At 47.0% G+C, this 18,781-nt stretch overlaps 2 protein-coding genes across 4 annotated transcripts in view; one reads left to right on the top strand and one right to left on the bottom strand.

Annotated features, from left to right (window-relative positions):
- Nucleotides 1-205: 205 nt before the first annotated feature.
- On the bottom strand, nt 206-15,301 carry COPE (coat protein complex I subunit epsilon). Its single transcript, XM_085638554.1, has 10 exons — nt 14,620-15,301; nt 10,253-10,315; nt 8,346-8,446; nt 6,932-7,084; nt 6,345-6,398; nt 5,746-5,827; nt 3,213-3,368; nt 2,185-2,253; nt 1,205-1,279; nt 206-512 (listed from the first exon to the last, which is right to left on the bottom strand). Exons 1-10 carry the CDS (start codon nt 14,725-14,727, stop codon nt 465-467), a joined length of 909 nt encoding a protein of 302 aa, XP_085494680.1. The 5' UTR covers nt 14,728-15,301; the 3' UTR covers nt 206-464.
- DDX49 (DEAD-box helicase 49) overlaps nt 14,921-18,781 on the top strand; it is an 83,736-nt gene continuing 79,875 nt past the window's right edge. Inside the window, exons 1-2 of one of the 3 annotated variants that reach the window (XM_085638551.1) lie at nt 14,921-15,044; nt 15,256-15,505. In XM_085638551.1, coding sequence (XP_085494677.1) covers nt 15,391-15,505 — 115 coding nt within the window. In that variant the 5' untranslated portion in view covers nt 14,921-15,044; nt 15,256-15,390. Of the gene's footprint in view, nt 15,045-15,208; nt 15,506-16,300; nt 16,372-18,781 lie in introns of those variants that run through there. The other 2 variants (XM_085638552.1, XM_085638550.1) reach the window with 2 other exon arrangements.

Below are 18,781 nucleotides of genomic sequence, written 5' to 3'. Positions count from 1 at the left end.
GCCCTTACGGCACATCCAGACTAGCTCCAGTCCCAAAGATTGAGAAAGTGCTTCGGGCCTCATTGGGGGTATGAAAGTGATGTAATAAAACAACAGTATAGTGTAGTGGATCAGCCCAAAGCGTTTATGCCTAACTGGGAGCTTTGTTGAATCACAGCTCAGTGATGCTCAACTTGATACTAGCTTTGAAGAATGAGACGCCACGCTCTGGTTACATGTTTATTAGGAATGTACGTACAGAAATATCCAGATCTGTGGTTTGTATTTCCAATAAGAACAGTTTGAACTCAAGGTTTGCTGGCCTGGTACGGATGGATGGCTGTCCTTGGGCGCAATGTCTGATATATACATAGATCCGTAAGATTCAAAAGTCTCATCTACTTGAAAACATCTTGTCCACTTGACTGCAGAGCCTCTTTGGCCCAGCTGCAATGTCCCATCTTAGACCGTCCCAGTAGAGGCCTTCATGCGCTTGGAGCATACTGGAGAACCAATCGGTCAAATTCATTTTCCTGTTAAAACAACAAAGTAATTAGTTTTTTCCCCCAGAAGCAGGTCACATACAAGTAACGATTTCTTGTGAGAATAAATAACATTTGGCGTCATGAAATACAACAGAGAGAATAAAACCCTCAAGACACTTTAGCTTGAGAGTGAAGTGTGAGGGGTTTCCAGTCAAAAAGACAGTGGTTATGGGGCAGGATAGAAAGAGTGCTCAGAATAGAGTACGATATATTTTTTTTAAGGTTGCATTGTTTTCACCCATATATAATGTATTACTTATAGAAAAAGTATTTTTGTTATTTACTTCAACACCAACCTTTTGTGTTAGCAGAAAATAACATAATTTAGTTTTTTTTTTAAAAAGAGGTTTTGGTGTCAAGTGCACTAGGATTTCCTGCTACCATAGCGAGCATCATTAAAATTTAAAATAATAATTAAAACAATGTGTTCGGTGACGAGGGCCAACAGGGATTTGAATCACTGCTAGCCACAGATCGACGTTAGAATTATAGTACAAGTTTTGCCTGGATAGCAGATGTTGGTCATGGACAGGACATTCAACTGGGCAATTTCAATACTTGTTAAAATGACAACACAGCATGGAAACTCCACAGAGCGGGGGAGGTTGTTGCGATAGTGGGTTAACAGCAGCTTCAGGAGTCTATCTCCAGTGCCCCCCTGTATCAGTTGGACCGCTTACCTTGGCCAGGTATTCCTTTATAAAGGGGTGGCTCCTGTGGGCATCTTTAAGCTGGGATAAGTACCGGTTTGTCACCTAGAGATGAAAGGAAAGGAATAAAGTGTTCAAATGTTGCCGCTTCAATCCCAGAGTGAGAGTGCTCTGTCCTCCAGTGACACTCAAACCTTGCTGCCACACCATCCTTCCTCACGCCAAGACAGTTGAAATGCTGTCAACCGCAGCACACCTGCCACAATGATTTTGGGCACCTCAAACGGAGATCTAAAAGAAGCATCCCCAAATTTAGAGAGTTGGACAGCTAGCATGGAACCAAAGCCCAGGATGGATAGCCAGTTAAAGTCTCCTTCGCAAGATATGCTTTGTCTTTTAACACCTTAGAAATATTTTCCACAACTGCTGAGACACGGCTATGTCACAGTCCCATACAGATTTGCCGTTTAATCCTCCTGCCAGAACATATTCACAAGAAAGGGTAGATTCCTTCATTTGTGTCACATTAAATATTAGCATAATGAGGAGACATCCTGGGCACATATAAGTCCCTAATACATTCACTGACTCATTCCCCTCATTAATACACTCATCAGCCCCAGGGTTAATGGGCGTCTCCATGTGAACAGCGACTCGATATCCAGTCATGTGCGGTCTGTCCTATTACAAACTACAGGAGGTTTGTTCAAGAGAACTGAACCAAGACTACCACTTCCAGAATGCAACAGGAGAGGAATTAAAGGCCCAATATCTCCAGTGACGTTTAGTTATCTCATAACACTTGTATTCCGCCGACTGGTGCACCACCATAAGCAGTATTTGAAAGATCACGGGACATACACGACCCTCCAGAAAATTACACAAGGGATCAATGGAGGTAATTTTTTTTTTTTTTTTAACTCAGCAAACAATCATTCTTTAATATGTCAAGGCATCAAAGTGTTACCTTCAATGGACATTAAATGTAAGTTAAATACAAATTCACTTACCTCTGGTGCTTTGCCTAAGTGTTGCGTCAGGACAACAAAATTGATTAAGGTCTCTGGATGGCTGTTGTCCTAAAACAAAGAAAAAAAGCCTTAACCGGCTTGCCTTGAAATTATTGTATTGCCTTTTTGGCCACAGAATCTAAGTCCAATGAGCTACCGTGAATCACTCACTTCTTTAAGGTCTTCAGAGAAGTTTTTTTCTTCCTTAACATAGCTGGGCTGTCTTTGGAAGCGTAAAACTGGATTATGAAAATCCTTAACGTTTACAGTGTTTGATTCAAATGATCAAAAATCAGAGGGTATGACATGCTGCCCACACTGCGGGACGCAAACATAACCCACGTATGAAGCGGTGTGTGCCGGTTCCCCGAGGAGTCCCGATTCATCCTAAATTACTGATGAAGGAATATCCACTGGTGCTTACTGAGCAAACCTGGTTATGGCAGCACATGGTACCAGCCCCTATATCCGGCCCCTATATCCTATATCCTATATATAGCATTGTGATGCACTTCTCACATACATCACTGACATGTCATAGGTCACGGATACTTAAAATGCATCCCGCTATGAAGGTCAAGTCATCAATTTGTAATCTGTATCTGTTGCTAGAATTACTTTAACAGCGTGCCACTAGACGCCTTCAGGCAAGAACCTAAGTACCTGCCCCATGCCTGTCCCCCTATGTGTGCCATCTATGCGCACTGCCACAGGACGAGGAGATCTCGGACGCCATAGCACTCCCACACAGGGAAACACTTGTAACCTGTACAGCTGCCAACACATTATAAACTGGGACCACGCACACAATGTTGGCTCCTCCACCATCAGAAATCCCAGGCCTGAAGCCTGTGTTAATGTTCTCATCCCCAACTACTGCCTGCTTGCATTTCAGTGCAGGCTGTAATATGTGCCCCTTCTAGTTCCACTGCTGGCAGTGCTCAGGCAGATTTCCCTCTGGAAAATGGATGTGCCACTCTGCCAGTGCTGCAGGGCAGCCATAACTAGCAGCTCCTTGCCAGGCTTACCTTATCAAGAGCCTCCTGCAGCACGCCCTCTGCGTCCTCCCACTTATTCTGGGCCATGTAGCAGCACGCTTGTCCATTCAACAGTAGCAGAGTGGCTGTGTACTTGTCTGCCATCTCCTGGAAGATGTAGTAGGCGTCCTGTAACTTCTCCCCACCCTGAAAATAGACAGTCAGTTTAAAACTTGGGAGAGATGCAAAAATAGCAAGTCATAAGAGTAACTTCCCATTCACCCTCTGAAGAGACAAAAATAGAAGGAATGCATAGAATGATCACAATGCCAAGGTTTGTCAGGATACAGAGTGTAGAAGTAAAACCCCAACAATTAAAAGACTACCAAATAGGGCCTTATTCCCATAGACAATATTCATGCTTGTTTGTCCAGATTGGTTTCCAAATATTGCGTTTCGTTCATGAGAATGAACCTCTTCAGGGCATGCGTATCAACTCCTGATTGAGGAAAATGATAATGTTGGGTGATGGTCCGTACAGCCCAGACTGCCTTGATAAGGGCCGATGTGCGCTAAGTCTGGAAATAAGGCTGAGAATAGAGCTGTCCGCTTCAGTGTTTCCTCAACCAGGAGTTGATACGCATGCCCTGAAGAAGTTCATTCTCATGAACTAAACGCGTTGGCTGGCATTTTTGAAAATAAAAGAATATTCAAGACTTTTAAATCACAAGACTCATTGACAAATTTACTACCACTTGTCTCAATATCGAGTGGTGCACCACTCCACAAATCTGACTTAAAGACTGAATCTCCTCGAGATCTTCCTTTCTCCACTCTTTACTAATCTATAACGAGGACCAAAAGCAAGTAAGTGTCTCTGAAATATATATGCTCAGCAAAGACACCCTGTTTTGTCCTTGTAGGCAACCATGTTATGATCCCCTGTAACCAGGTCTACAGCAACAGATGGAGAATCTGAACCGCCAACTGGCAGGGATGGGTATGTGATTCCCTCCCAAACATCCCACACAGGCAAGCGGATAAAAGCATCTGGTCACTGTTTTTGAATGCAGATATCCTAATTTTCCAGCCTCCCAAACACATATAATGTGTGTCTGGAAAACGATTCCTTAAGTGGACGCAGTGAAAGAGGCTTGACGTATGTTCAAGTAGCACATTGTTCTTTGGACAAACAGTGCCTCTCCACCCCACACAGGGCAGGTTGCTGCTTTGCGTGGATGGGAGAGAGCTTAACATCACCACTCTATGCGCTGGCAAACTTGTGGCGGCCTAGTGTCACCACAGGCTCCCTTCTGCCTGCATTACACATCAGAAGGGTCCCTGTCCAGTTTTTCCATTCACACTGGCTGTGGGTTACACCCATGCCCTCCTATTCGCATCACGTTTAATTTAATCCCCTTTGGTCACTGAAAGGTAACGTTTTGGCACTTTATAAAAGAGCAAAAATGAATACATCTGTGATGCTTGTTCTATTTCTGAATCACTTGTCCATGTCGCGGCTCTGGAAAAAGTGCTATAAAAGAGCTCATCCACACAAAAAGGAAGCAGCCTCGCTGCAGTGAAACGCCTGGTGCTGCATGCAGCAAGCACAACAAGAATGTTCTATTTCAGTCTTTCAAACACAAGTCTTCATCTGTTTAGGAAGAGACTGATCAATGTCTTTAGACTTTTATTTGTTCTGGTAAATACTACCAACCCTGACCACAATCTAAGGGGCCATGCCCGCACAGGTCAAAGAGGTGTTATTTGCAAATGACGAGCCCTTATTATTCGTCCAAGTCATTACAGCAGTAGGGCCTACTGTACTGAGACATCGTGCACACTTTTACGCTAGGCTGATATTTAGGTTACATCATGGCTATTACCTCTGTAGCACTGATGGAACTGTTCCCCTGGCCGCAAGGAATGCTAAGTATCCATTAGCGGTACTTACTAGTGCCTTGTAACTCCCTCGGCAGCAATAAGCACTAAATGTATCCTACATCAGTGTTAATGGCTCGTCCCACTGGAGTTTATAAAAGCTGACGCGGTCCTCTGGGATGAAATTTGGCCACAAACAAGAAGAGGAGATTCACACGCTATCAGATAAGGTTTGCAACACACGTACATTCTAGTTATTAGCTGCCTTAATATTTTGAAATGGCTACCAAAGTTCCATTCTCAGCTGCCAGGTTTTTTACGAGTTGGATAACTTCAGCTGCAACCCTTGTTGCCAGAATTTGGCACCTTGAACACAATGAAGATAAAGCTATCTGAGTTTGTAGGGTGACTTCATGCGCTACTTGACTTGTTTGAATGTAGGTGAGAGGACCGGCTTTTATCCAACCATTTCCCAGGGGATAGTGTTCTCCATGAGTTTGGAATATCGCGTTTGGCACAATCGTTTTTAGGTTTACCTTTTCATAATAACTTAATGGATCAGTGTCTTCGGTGTGCCGCTAATGGGCAAACGTGGGTCTTCTGAGAGATAGGGATGAGGAACCCGGAATAATTGATATTTTGTTTCAAACATGTTGCAAAAGTTAAAACACTGCATAATTTGTATCAAAATACCCATGCTTACCACAGCCAGATTCACCCAGGCTGTTGCTAACTGAGTCAAAGTAGCGTCTTCATCCAACTCTTGCATCTTCTTTAATTCCTTCCTGCAATTTGAAGTAAGAACATGGCTGTCTTTCTGAGTACAGAAACCATAGATAGTTTTGTGCCACGGGTTCAAGAGCTTATTCAAGTGCACATCGCAGAGCCGTACAACTTCTGAGTCTGTGCTCTGTCATTTCCAAAACTGAGGAGTTAAATACTCATTTGAAAATCTTATTTTGAGCTCTCTGTGTGACTCAATATCTTTATTCTGTCTCGAGGAGTATGAAGTGGAGACACCAGGCTAGTGGGTTCAACAACCTGTTACAAGTGTATACAAAAGAAATGCCCCCGCCCACCAGCCCCCACGCAAACCCGCCCAAGTGCAGTAGAAAATATTCCTTTATATAAAAGCCATCATCTGTGATGGGCATTCCATGCTTTCTGATACATAAAGCAAAATAACAGGTGTGCTAGTGTGGAATGTGATGGGGTCGGTTCATACAAGCAGTAGGAAAGACAACAAAAGCGCCCCCAAAAGCAGTAAATTGGAATTAAGCATGTCACAAGTTCTATTCTTACCTTGCTAAATCCAAACGGTCAATTTTAAGCAAGATTTGAACTATCATGGCGTTGCTGCGGGAACAAACACAGGGGTTAGTGTGTAGACAGTGTTGTGACAAGCATGAAATATACCACTGCCTATCTTCCCCAGATCAGAAAAGAGACCGAACAAGAACGATCATTATCCATCGCACGGAACAAACACCAGGATTTATCCATAAGAAACATGACAACATCAGTCTCTCTAACCACAGTCCACTCCAGCCCATCCTATTGACCCTTTCCACACACTAACTCATTTCCAGCTACGATAACAAATAAATTAACACAATGTACCTGAAGGGAGTAAACCTCAGGAGCGAACTGTGCTAAAACACTAACCATTTTGAGGACTATCCCCATCCATTCTCAGTCCCATCACTATCAGTCAGCACCCCAACTAAGCGCTCCCTAATATCTATCCACGTACAAAGATAGCCAACAACTAGCACATTTTATGTTTGCCTCGTCCAGGATGTACTGCTGCTTTAAAGTTTTAAACAAGACCTGTAAAGCCAATAATGGACTTCTGTTTAGTGATTTAATCCAGCTCTCCTGACACTTACCACTCTAGACTTTCCCCCTGATGCAGCGTCCGCAGGGCTGCGTCTGTGTTGTTGTCATGGAAGTAGATTGAGGCAGCCATCAACAGGAATGTGGTGTTGGCAACATCAACACTCTTTGCCATCTTTTTATCCAAGTCAGCAAGAATGGCATCTCTGGAAAAGCAAAATGAGAGCTGCAGTGAGAATGTGCGCAATGGCCGGGGTTCACCTGCTGCACCCCGCCAACCACTATTTAAAAAAAACAATACACAAGTGTCCCTAACAAAAAGTTGGGCAACTAGACAGAGAGATAGTAAGATACTCGTATGAGAGGGCCCTCATTGGTGACAAATCTGGGAAAGCAAAATGAAAACTACAGGCAGAGAGGGCTCACTGCTTCACGCAATATCCCACAAAATATCAGCAAAACAAAATGAGGATGACAGATTGAAAGGGAGATACAGCAAAATGGGTGTTTATTGGCTCATCAACCAATCGAAAAATGAAACTTGACCTGGAGAGTGAGGGCTAAGGACAACTACTCTCTGCAGCATGCACTTTCTCCATCAAGCATCAGGCTGAATACCAGCCAAGATGAAATAGCGCACCGCAGGTGTGGTATGTAAACCGAAATCTGCCCTAAAGTGAACGAGCCCCAAACAACATGAACTCAGCAGTTAAATTCTGGTCGTTTCTGTAAAAACTGGGGTATATAAGCAAAGGAGTTTAGAAATATAATTTAAAGATTTACGGAATTAAGTTACTTGGACAATCAGCCATACCCATAAAAATACATGGTATGGACTGAATGTGGAAAGCGCAGATAACCAGTTACCTTAACAGTGCAAGCTGATAACAACAGGCAAAATAAAAGCACAGACAGACTTAAAAAGTGTAGAGACACAGAATGATCGCATTTCACAATACCCATGTCCATTTAGCGACATCCCTGAACTGCAGAAACTCCATGAGTTTGATTTGTGCTTCTTCTAGTATCATCTAATGCCATTATTCTTTACTTATATTTGTTATGGCTCTTTATAAGTACTCGTTGTGATAGGTCGAACACTCTTGGATAATACAGTTAAGTGACGCTACACATGGGCATTAGGAAGGAAGCGAATAGTGCACTTGTCCAGTTATTTGCACAGTGGTGGGGCCTGATAAGCATATGAAGGGTTGGTAAAGGGTTGTGTGCACCGGTAGCTTGATAGGGACACAGACTTAAATTGCTTAGAACCCACTGGCGACAGCAATAACGGTGCGACTTTACTTTTAAGAAAAGCATAGGAGGCATGCTTCAAATAGTCTATCTCTAAGCTGAATTTACCAACTTTAGCTGCAATCTTGTACCCAAAGAAAAGATCTCAGTGCCCCTGCACACATGGCTTGGATTTTACTTTCTGGGATCTTTGTAAATGCAACTATACCTTACCTTCGGTTTTCATTCGAAAGATATTCTGCAAACATTCGGACCGCCTGAAGTTCTGGACTGGAGCTGGGCTTAATGTCATCCAGCACAACACCATACTTTCTCTATTTACAGCAGCAACCAAAACATAAAAACGATTTTTGGTATTAGTCGATTTAGAAATATATACTCTCCAACCCTATGATTTCCAGTTTCAATTGTTTACCACTTTTCATTCTAAATTAAAATCTTTCAGCTAACAATGCAAACTCCTGTCAAGTACAGAAACAATAGGGTTCTCATTTTTGGTTTGTTCCTGCAAAATGTCACACACTGACTGACATAACAAATGATATCCCTGGATCTCTATTTAAGCAGTTGCGCTTCTCAGATAAAGGTAACAAGAGAATATAGCCTCATACACACTCGTCAATGCTTATTACCCCAGTCTTTTTTTTTCACTGCATCATAAATATTTAGCAGTGATGCCACCAAGATTATTTTGGGGGGGGGGGGGCGGGGGGAAGGGGGGGGGGGAGACAGACAACTTGACTGAGCCTATTGAACTTGCTCTGAGCTTAGGGATATTTACTGCAACAGTCTACTCAATAGCCGCCTCGCGCCTGCTTTAGGTTAGCACTGCACGCTGATGGCAGATACTCTATGGATGAATGAACATTGTGGCCCATGTTCATAGACACCAGAACACTCCAGTGGCTTTGGGTAATGGGTTTTACCAGGCTCATTAGAATTACAAGTTTTGTTTTCTTTTATGAGGATTTTGGCTGCTTAAAGAAGTTGAAATCTCTGTGTGAAAAGCTGGGGAAAAACATGCTGGGATCAGGCAGGTACACATATATTCACATATTATCCCACAAAAAGTTGCAATCGGAGTAATTTCTCCTGGAGTTACCATGACCCCAGGTAATGATAATTCTGGGGTGGGGAAATAGCTGATTAATGTGGGTATCTTGTAAACTCGGCCTAAATAGTAAAATCTTACAGGTGGAAAAACTTTCCAGCACACAAACGTGGCTGCTGGCACGTTATAGTGAACATGGGGATGCCTTCACACAGCTTCGTCTGCCATTCTGAGAAAAAGATCCCTGCTTTATCAACCTCCAGATGCGGCCACCACCACCTCCTCCTGTGAACAGATACATGGAGGTGTGGAAAGGATTGGAGCCTGGATCGATTTCAGTTGGTCCATCAGCACTTTAATTAACAAAATAACTAACTTTTCCATGAGATGTAAATCTTTTTGTGGCACATACTTTTTGAGCGTCTGCCCTAACGCACATGCTCTGCCAACACCATGGGGCAAACGTAACTTCTCGTGTAACAAAATCTGGGAAGGCGCAGAGCACGAGCTTCACATGAAGTGTCACTCACCGCTAGTCGGCAGTATGCAAAATACAACATCCATCGTGATAAAAAGATTATGTAGGCCAGCCATCTCAATTACATGTTATCCCTCCCTACCCTAAAAGAAGTCAATAGTTGCATTGCCCCACTTTTTTTTTTGGACCAATTACAAACCGATCTATGCAGCATGGGTGTGTTGTCCGCTGCTCTTCTAACCCCCTCTTCATTACAGCAGTCTCCCCCAGGGGTTAAAGTCCTTCACTCTAATGGCCGTCTACACAACCACTCACGAGCCCCTTCTTGCGACACAGATATTTAGCCCTTTAAAAAAAATTATCGTCTTGCTAGGATGTCCGACTCAGCTAAGACATGATGAAATGGCATTAGTGTTCGGTTAATATATCTGGACATTGCGATTCCTGCTGTGTTAACTTACTCAGCTATCTGAAAACACATCACTAGGTTTACAGTGTATGCTACCATTGTGAACCACCTTGCTTTATAGTCTTCCTTAGTCGGAGTTTCCTGGATACCTCTTGCTACAACAGCATTTGCAAGTTACGTACCTGAGCGAGATAGGCTCTGTAAAGGAAGACATCCCTCTCCACCTCCTTCTCTGGACTCGAAGGCTGTGGAGCAGACCAATCAGCTGTTAGTCAGATCATAAACATTTTTTTTTTTTTTTTACAAACCAGTAGAACACAGTTCAATATTTAGACCAACCACTATTGTGCAAGGTTAAGCCCAGGTCAACCATATTTTCAAATGAATTGGTCCTGTAACTAGATATTTTTCAGAAGCCTGCATAGTGTGATCGAATTTCAGTGCAGGAGGCACAAACAAATGTTGCCTTTTTCTAGCACCGCAAGTAGCAAATGTAAAATGACTTAGCTAAATAGTTTATCATATCAACCATTATAGGATGGAAGTGGCCGTTCTCATCGTCAGATGCCTCAAAATTGTGACCTGCAGATTCTATGTCCGACTATTTTTTCTAGGTCAAAAAGTAGTTTTCATTATTCCATCATTGTTTTATATTAAAAGAGAAGAAAATTACTGATATCACTACAAGCTGCTTTTTGCCAGCTTGAGCAAGCATAGGACAGTGCTCAAAAACAGCCACGCTTTGACAAGGAACAGTGAGCGAAATCTCTGCTTTTACACATGAGCACAGTTTTTAAAATGATCTCTGGACTAAATAATGTATCTTCTACCTAATGGACTGTGCATGCTCTCTCTGCTGTGGAAATATTGTTACCTTACACTGAGCTAAGCGCCCACCCATTGATTACAATTTGTTAGCTTTACTTTTGCTCTCATTTGTTTAATTATTATTCGTTAATGTGCATGTGCTTTCTTTCCTCTTTGTTGGTTTGGAACTCCCCTGAAGCATGGCTACGTTACTGCGGCCTTACACTGCTTGCTACCTCCCAGGTCCCTGATGGGTATCCCCCCCCTCCCAGGTCCCTGATGGGTATCCCCCCCCTCCCAGGTCCCTGATGGGTATCCCCCCCCTCCCAGGTCCCTGATGGGTATCCCCCCCCTCCCAGGTCCCTGATGGGTATCCCCCCCCCTCCCAGGTCCCTGATGGGTATCCCCCCCCCTCCCAGGTCCCTGATGGGTATCCCCCCCCCCTCCCAGGTCCCTGATGGGTATCCCCCCCCCTCCCAGGTCCCTGATGGGTATCCCCCCCTCCCAGGTCCCTGATGGGTATCCCCCCCCTCCCAGGTCCCTGATGGGTATCCCCCCCCTCCCAGGTCCCTGATGGGTATCCCCCCCCTCCCAGGTCCCTGATGGGTATCCCCCCCCTCCCAGGTCCCTGATGGGTATCCCCCCCCCTCCCAGGTCCCTGATGGGTATCCCCCCCCCTCCCAGGTCCCTGATGGGTATCCCCCCCCCTCCCAGGTCCCTGATGGGTATCCCCCCCCCTCCCAGGTCCCTGATGGGTATCCCCCCCCCTCCCAGGTCCCTGATGGGTATCCCCCCCCCTCCCAGGTCCCTGATGGGTATCCCCCCCCCTCCCAGGTCCCTGATGGGTATCCCCCCCCCTCCCAGGTCCCTGATGGGTATCCCCCCCCCTCCCAGGTCCCTGATGGGTATCCCCCCCCCTCCCAGGTCCCTGATGGGTATCCCCCCCTCCCAGGTCCCTGATGGGTATCCCCCCCCTCCCAGGTCCCTGATGGGTATCCCCCCCCTCCCAGGTCCCTGATGGGTATCCCCCCCTCCCAGGTCCCTGATGGGTATCCCCCCCTCCCAGGTCCCTGATGGGTATCCCTCCCTCCCAGGTCTCTGATGGGTATCCCTCCCTCCCAGGTCTCTGATGGGTATCCCCCCCTCCCAGGTCTCTGATGGGTATCCCCCCCTCCCAGGTCTCTGATGGGTATCCCCCCTCCCAGGTCTCTGATGGGTATCCCTCCCTCCCTCCCTCCCAGGTCTCTGATGGGTATCCCTCCCTCCCAGGTCTCTGATGGGTATCCCTCCCTCCCTCCCAGGTCCCTGATGGGTATCCCCCCCCCTCCCAGGTCCCTGATGGGTATCCCCCCCCCTCCCAGGTCCCTGATGGGTATCCCCCCCCCTCCCAGGTCCCTGATGGGTATCCCCCCCTCCCAGGTCCCTGATGGGTATCCCCCCCTCCCAGGTCCCTGATGGGTATCCCCCCCCTCCCAGGTCCCTGATGGGTATCCCCCCCCTCCCAGGTCCCTGATGGGTATCCCCCCCTCCCAGGTCCCTGATGGGTATCCCCCCCTCCCAGGTCCCTGATGGGTATCCCTCCCTCCCAGGTCTCTGATGGGTATCCCTCCCTCCCAGGTCTCTGATGGGTATCCCCCCCTCCCAGGTCTCTGATGGGTATCCCCCCCTCCCAGGTCTCTGATGGGTATCCCCCCTCCCAGGTCTCTGATGGGTATCCCTCCCTCCCTCCCTCCCAGGTCTCTGATGGGTATCCCTCCCTCCCTCCCAGGTCTCTGATGGGTATCCCTCCCTCCCTCCCAGGTCTCTGATGGGTATCCCTCCCTCCCTCCCTCCCAGGTCTCTGATGGGTATCCCTCCCTCCCTCCCTCCCAGGTCTCTGATGGGTATCCCTCCCTCCCAGGTCTCTGATGGGTATCCCTCCCTCCCTCCCAGGTCTCTGATGGGTATCCCTCCCTCCCTCCCAGGTCTCTGATGGGTATCCCTCCCTCCCAGGTCTCTGATGGGTATCCCTCCCTCCCAGGTCTCTGATGGGTATCCCTCCCTCCCAGGTCTCTGATGGGTATCCCTCCCTCCCAGGTCTCTGATGGGTATCCCTCCCTCCCAGGTCTCTGATGGGTATCCCTCCCAGGTCTCTGATGGGTATCCCTCCCAGGTCCCTGATGGGTATCCCTCCCTCCCAGGTCCCTGATGGGTATCCCTCCCTCCCAGGTCTCTGATGGGTATCCCTCCCTCCCAGGTCTCTGATGGGTATCCCTCCCTCCCAGGTCTCTGATGGGTATCCCTCCCTCCCTCCCTCCCAGGTCTCTGATGGGTATCCCTCCCTCCCTCCCTCCCAGGTCTCTGATGGGTATCCCTCCCTCCCTCCCAGGTCTCTGATGGGTATCCCTCCCTCCCTCCCAGGTCTCTGATGGGTATCCCTCTCAGGTCCCTGATGGGTATCCCTCCCTCCCTCCCAGGTCTCTGATGGGTATCCCTCTCAGGTCCCTGATGGGTATCCCTCCCTCCCAGGTCTCTGATGGGTATCCCTCCCTCCCTCCCTCCCAGGTCTCTGATGGGTATCCCTCCTTCCCTCCCAGGTCTCTGATGGGTATCCCTCCCTCCCTCCCAGGTCTCTGATGGGTATCCCTCCCTCCCTCCCAGGTCTCTGATGGGTATCCCTCTCAGGTCCCTGATGGGTATCCCTCCCTCCCAGGTCTCTGATGGGTATCCCTCCCTCCCTCCCTCCCAGGTCTCTGATGGGTATCCCTCCTTCCCTCCCAGGTCTCTGATGGGTATCCCTCCCTCCCTCCCAGGTCTCTGATGGGTATCCCTCCTTCCCTCCCAGGTCTCTGATGGGTATCCCTCCCTCCCTCCCAGGTCTCTGATGGGTATCCCTCCCTCCCAGGTCTCTGATGGGTATCCCTCCCTCCCTCCCAGGTCTCTGATGGGTATCCCTCCCTCCCTCCCTCCCAGGTCTCTGATGGGTATCCCTCCCTCCCTGGTCTCTGATGGGTATCCCTCCCTCCCTGGTCTCTGATGGGTATCCCTCCCTCCCTCCCAGGTCTCTGATGGGTATCCCTCCCAGGTCTCTGATGGGTATCCCTCCCTCCCTCCCAGGTCTCCGATGGGTATCCCTCCCTCCCTCCCAGGTCTCTGATGGGTATCCCTCCCTCCCTCCCAGGTCTCTGATGGGTATCCCTCCCTCCCTCCCAGGTCTCTGATGGGTATCCCTCCCTCCCTCCCAGGTCTCTGATGGGTAGCCCTCCCTCCCTCCCTCCCAGGTCTCTGATGGGTAGCCCTCCCTCCCTCCCAGGTCTCTGATGGGTAGCCCTCCCTCCCTCCCTCCCTCCCAGGTCTCTGATGGGTAGCCCTCCCTCCCTCCCTCCCTCCCAGGTCTCTGATGGGTAGCCCTCCCTCCCTTCCTCCCAGGTCTCTGATGGGTAGCCCTCCCTCCCAGGTCTCGGATGGGTAGCCCTCCCTCCCAGGTCTCGGATGGGTAGCCCTCCCTCCCAGGTCTCGGATGGGTAGCCCTCACTCCCAGGTCTCGGATGGGTAGCCCTCACTCCCAGGTCTCGGATGGGTAGCCCTCACTCCCAGGTCTCGGATGGGTAGCCCTCACTCCCAGGTCTCTGATGGGTAGCCCTCACTCCCAGGTCTCGGATGGGTAGCCCTCACTCCCAGGTCTCTGATGGGTAGCCCTCACTCCCAGGTCTCTGATGGGTATGCCTTCCTCCCTGATGGGCGTCTCTTGCTCCCCTCTGACCTTCAGCTTCTGCGCCTCGTTGATGCACTGCTGGTAGCTCCCGATGTAGAACGAGTTCTTGACATCGAAGAGCTCATCTGCCTCCCCCTGGGGTTGCTGCGCCGCCATCCTGTGCCCAACACCTTCCAGTCCACGTAGCGATGGTCGCGTCACTTCCGTGTCCACAGAAGAGAGGAAACCCGGCTAGCTGTCAGCGCAGTATTAGCGACAGTGTCATGGAAATAGAAACAGGATGAAAGAAGTGAGGCTGTTATGGCAATCGCATGCATTGCATCCGTACTGAAAGAGGCGTTTCTGTTTCATAACGTTGCTGCTTCATGAGAGGATCAATTTTCAAACTATAAGCTGCCACTTCGTGCGTCTTGGTTCATGTAATGAATCTTTTCATAATGTAAGCGTGATTTCAGTAATCACGTCGTTTTCAGGTAATGTTTTAAAGAATCATGCAATATCAGTTAAGTAGTAAACATACAAATATGTTTTTAAAATGTATAGATACTTTTGTTGATTTAGAGGCCCTTTATTTGATAATAAGACATTTTGGTTTCCCAAGATGGCCGCTTCATTGACACGTCAGGATGCGTCGCATAGTCCACTTTTTGTGTCTGACACGCAATTAAATGTTTATGTTTGTAGCGCAAAGCTGCTGGCCTCCGTACCGCAGGGGGACATTCTTAAGAATGCGACGGCTCTAACAACTGGTTGTTGTGTGACGTCACCGTGCGCGCCGGAAGTCTTGGCCCAGGTGCAGAGGCAGAGGAGGTGTCCACCATGTGCAGCTTCCAGTCCCTAGGTCTCTCCTCCTGGCTGCTGGAGCAATGTCAACAGCTGGGCATCCACACCCCGAGCCCAGTGCAGGAAGCCTGTATACCGCCCATACTGGAGGGTGAGTACAGTACTCCTAGTACCCAACAAGTATAGTTTTCGTTCCCACGCAGCCACAACACTGCAGTGCTGTCAAGTGCTCCCATGTCATGTGTGATCCCTTCAGCCTGACCTATGGTTGATCATTTGGTCAGACCTCTGAATACGTGTGCTAAAGTTTCGTTAATGATGGTGGTTAAGATACTTTGTGCCATAATACAGAATGGGTAGATAGTAGAAATATATGTGTCAGGTATAAATAAATAAATAATAGATGTGTGTGTGAGTTATAGATGTCATACTTGTCAGTAGACCCATTTCAGTCTGGGGACTCCAGATTTTAAAGCCAAAAATTGCCTTATTTTAGCTGCCTTCTGCCTTTGATTCAATTTATGTCAATGAGGAACATCCATTCCCCCGATTCTTATTTCAAAATATCCGACTTAGCAGTTTTATGATGTTATTTATTGATTTTTATATAGTGTAAACATGACCCTTTCGGGTATTAGAGCACTGTACATCGGGAAAGCAAAAATGTAAACATATAGGAGTATACATTTGTGAAAGAACAGCAAAGTCAATATACGAACGTGGGTTGGCATTCAGTAGAACCAAAGAGTCTTGTGGAAGGTCAGGCCGTAGAGGGTAGAGTCTGGGAAGGGTGCTTCTTCATTGGGGAAGGACTCTGTTCATTAGTAGTTGCTTTACTTTTCATTTGAAGAGGGCTGTTGAGGGCCTGGATCTGGTCTCAGGAGGAGGAAAGTTCCAAATTTTGGGCACGATTCCGGTGAAGGGACGCTTGTGTTTTTATTTGCAGGGCTTCAGTAAAAGAGAGCCCGTGCTTCGTAAAGTTCTATTTTCGCCTGATCGGATGAGTTTCTTGGCAAGGTAAGTTGGAGAGTTGTGGGGAAGAGCTTTGAGTCAAGCAAGCAATGTTTAGGTGGATCTTTGCCTTAAAGGGTAGCCAGTTCAGTGCTCTGAGTTCTGGGGTGATGTGATCGCTTTTTTTGAGCCTGTGATGAGTCGAGCAGGTGCGTTAAAGGTTGCCCTAAAAGGTGCCAGTTTTGCTTTTTCTGGACCCATAAGGATGGCGCTGCTGTAATCTAGTTTGGAGATCACTAGAGCTTGAACCGCTGTCTTGAGATCTGAAGTGGGAATGAAAGGTTTTAATTTCCTTCGTGCATGCAGTTGGTAGTTGACGCCCTTCGCAGCGGCGCTGATGTGATCCTGCATAGATGTGCATGTCCAGACAGATATACAATGTGTATCCATATATTTACAGAGTGTAATATACTTTTTTTTTTACCATTGGTGTGGGTGGGGAAGGGCCATGACTCACGAGGCATGAAGCACAGAGTGGGCCAGGATGCTCCTCCTCTTCCTCCACAATGATTATTTATATCTAAAACAATCTATGCACCTGCATAAGTGGTTCACGCCATGACCTATTTATGTACATGTCAGATTTTCAGGGCATTAGGACTAGATTTTAATTAGTCAACAACGTATGTGCTAGTGGCCAATATATTTGAAATAGAATTAAAGCTGTCTGCGATTCAGTTAGTCCATACACTGACCGTAGCAAATAATTGCATTCTCCATCTCTGAGGATTTATTTTACTCTATAACATCTGAGGCATGTAAGAGAGGGAGAGAGATTCCGGCTCAACAATCAAACAATCATTGTATTGGGGAAGGGTTCCCTTGGAAACTCAAGGAGTAGTCTGCTGTGGAATGCAGAATGACTTATCCCTGGGAAGCAATTTCTTAGATTGTCAAAATTAGTGAACATTTATTTTTGTTTCTACAACGTAGTAAACCTAGAATAACATTTGCCACTCATTAAATTAGTAGGTTGGGACATCATCTGTTAGAGGGGTTTTACTTGACCATGGTACTGTTTGGAATCACATCGGTATAAACTCCCTGGAGGTCGAAGCCTACAACATATGACCAGACTTTACATTTTTGCAGAACCTAGACCCCATTTGTTTTCCTAGTACTCAATAATTCTGATGCAGACTGTTGTATTCATTTTCAGTGCCTGTAAAAATGGGTCTGCTCTTAAGATTCCCCATTAAAAAGTGATGTAAAACAATAAACCTGTAAGTTTTTTTAAAATGTGGTTTTCACATCTATCAGTTTCTTATTACAATATTTACAGAACTGATTACTTCTGGATATAGCTAATCTAACCTGACCACAGAAACACCTCCCTAATTTTGGCCATGACATACTACTGGTTTGTTTCAGTAATTAAAAGCATTCTACATAACTTCATTAATTGAATGTTATGTTAAAAATTCAAAAGGGCGGTGAGAGCTGATCAATCTGTCTCCCTTCTTATGAATGCCATAGCCCTGGTATGAAGTATACACTTGGTAAAGGACCCCTTCAAGAGATGTAAGGGGTTGACCAAAAAGGAAATAAGCATTGGCAAAGCCAGTAGGTCTTGTGTTTGAGACCTATTGGCTCTGCCAGTGTCCTTTTTTCGTGCTCCGAGGAATCACCAAAAATGTGGATGACGTAATCCAAAACAAAAGGGGAAAAAGGAGCAAGGCTGTGTCATTTTATAGCGCACACATGCGTCATGACATAAATGCATAATGTGGCCACTGTTTATTTTAATTTACTGATCTGAGATGGATCGGTCAATAAAATAAATAAGGAAACAAACTAGTGCAAAAGTGCTTTTATTTATGAAGCAGACGTGTCAGCAGCAATTTGCTGTTATGCCCCCCAAAAAGCTAAAATTTAAAAAAGCCTGTGGAGGGAGGAGCAAAGGAGAAGTGGGTGGGAAAAGGAAAAGATGCAAACTAAGGAGGGACAACTTCATTGCCCCCCTCACCATAGACTCCAACAAGTACATTTTCCTTGGTAACAACTTCCATCTTGACGACCACAATGAGATCAACGCTGCCAATTTCCTAGACAGCATGAAAAACATCTCACCCCACTCATCCATAACCCCACATACACTGTAGGCCGCATCCTAGACCCCATCTTCACCTCTGGGGACCGCATCAGGTAGACCCACACCATGGAAGTCGCGTGGACCGACCTCTCCAATGTCCACTTCAACATCACCAACTCATGGACCTCTGACCCCCGTCTGCCCAGTGCCCCCCCCCCCCCACTGCAGCTGGACCATATTCTCAAATGACACAAAGATCTATGCCATCAACACAACCCCATCTCCTCTAATAACCTAGACCAGAACTTCAGAACCTAGACCAGAACTTCAGAAACTTCAATAATTGGATCACCAACTGCACCAACAGCGGCGCTCCCATCAGCA

This window comes from Triturus cristatus, chromosome 12, assembly GCF_964204655.1.
Source record: "Triturus cristatus chromosome 12, aTriCri1.1, whole genome shotgun sequence".
Lineage (NCBI taxonomy): Eukaryota > Metazoa > Chordata > Amphibia > Caudata > Salamandridae > Triturus > Triturus cristatus.
Note: the sequence above shows the minus strand (reverse complement) of the source record. Positions and strands in the feature narration are given on the sequence as shown.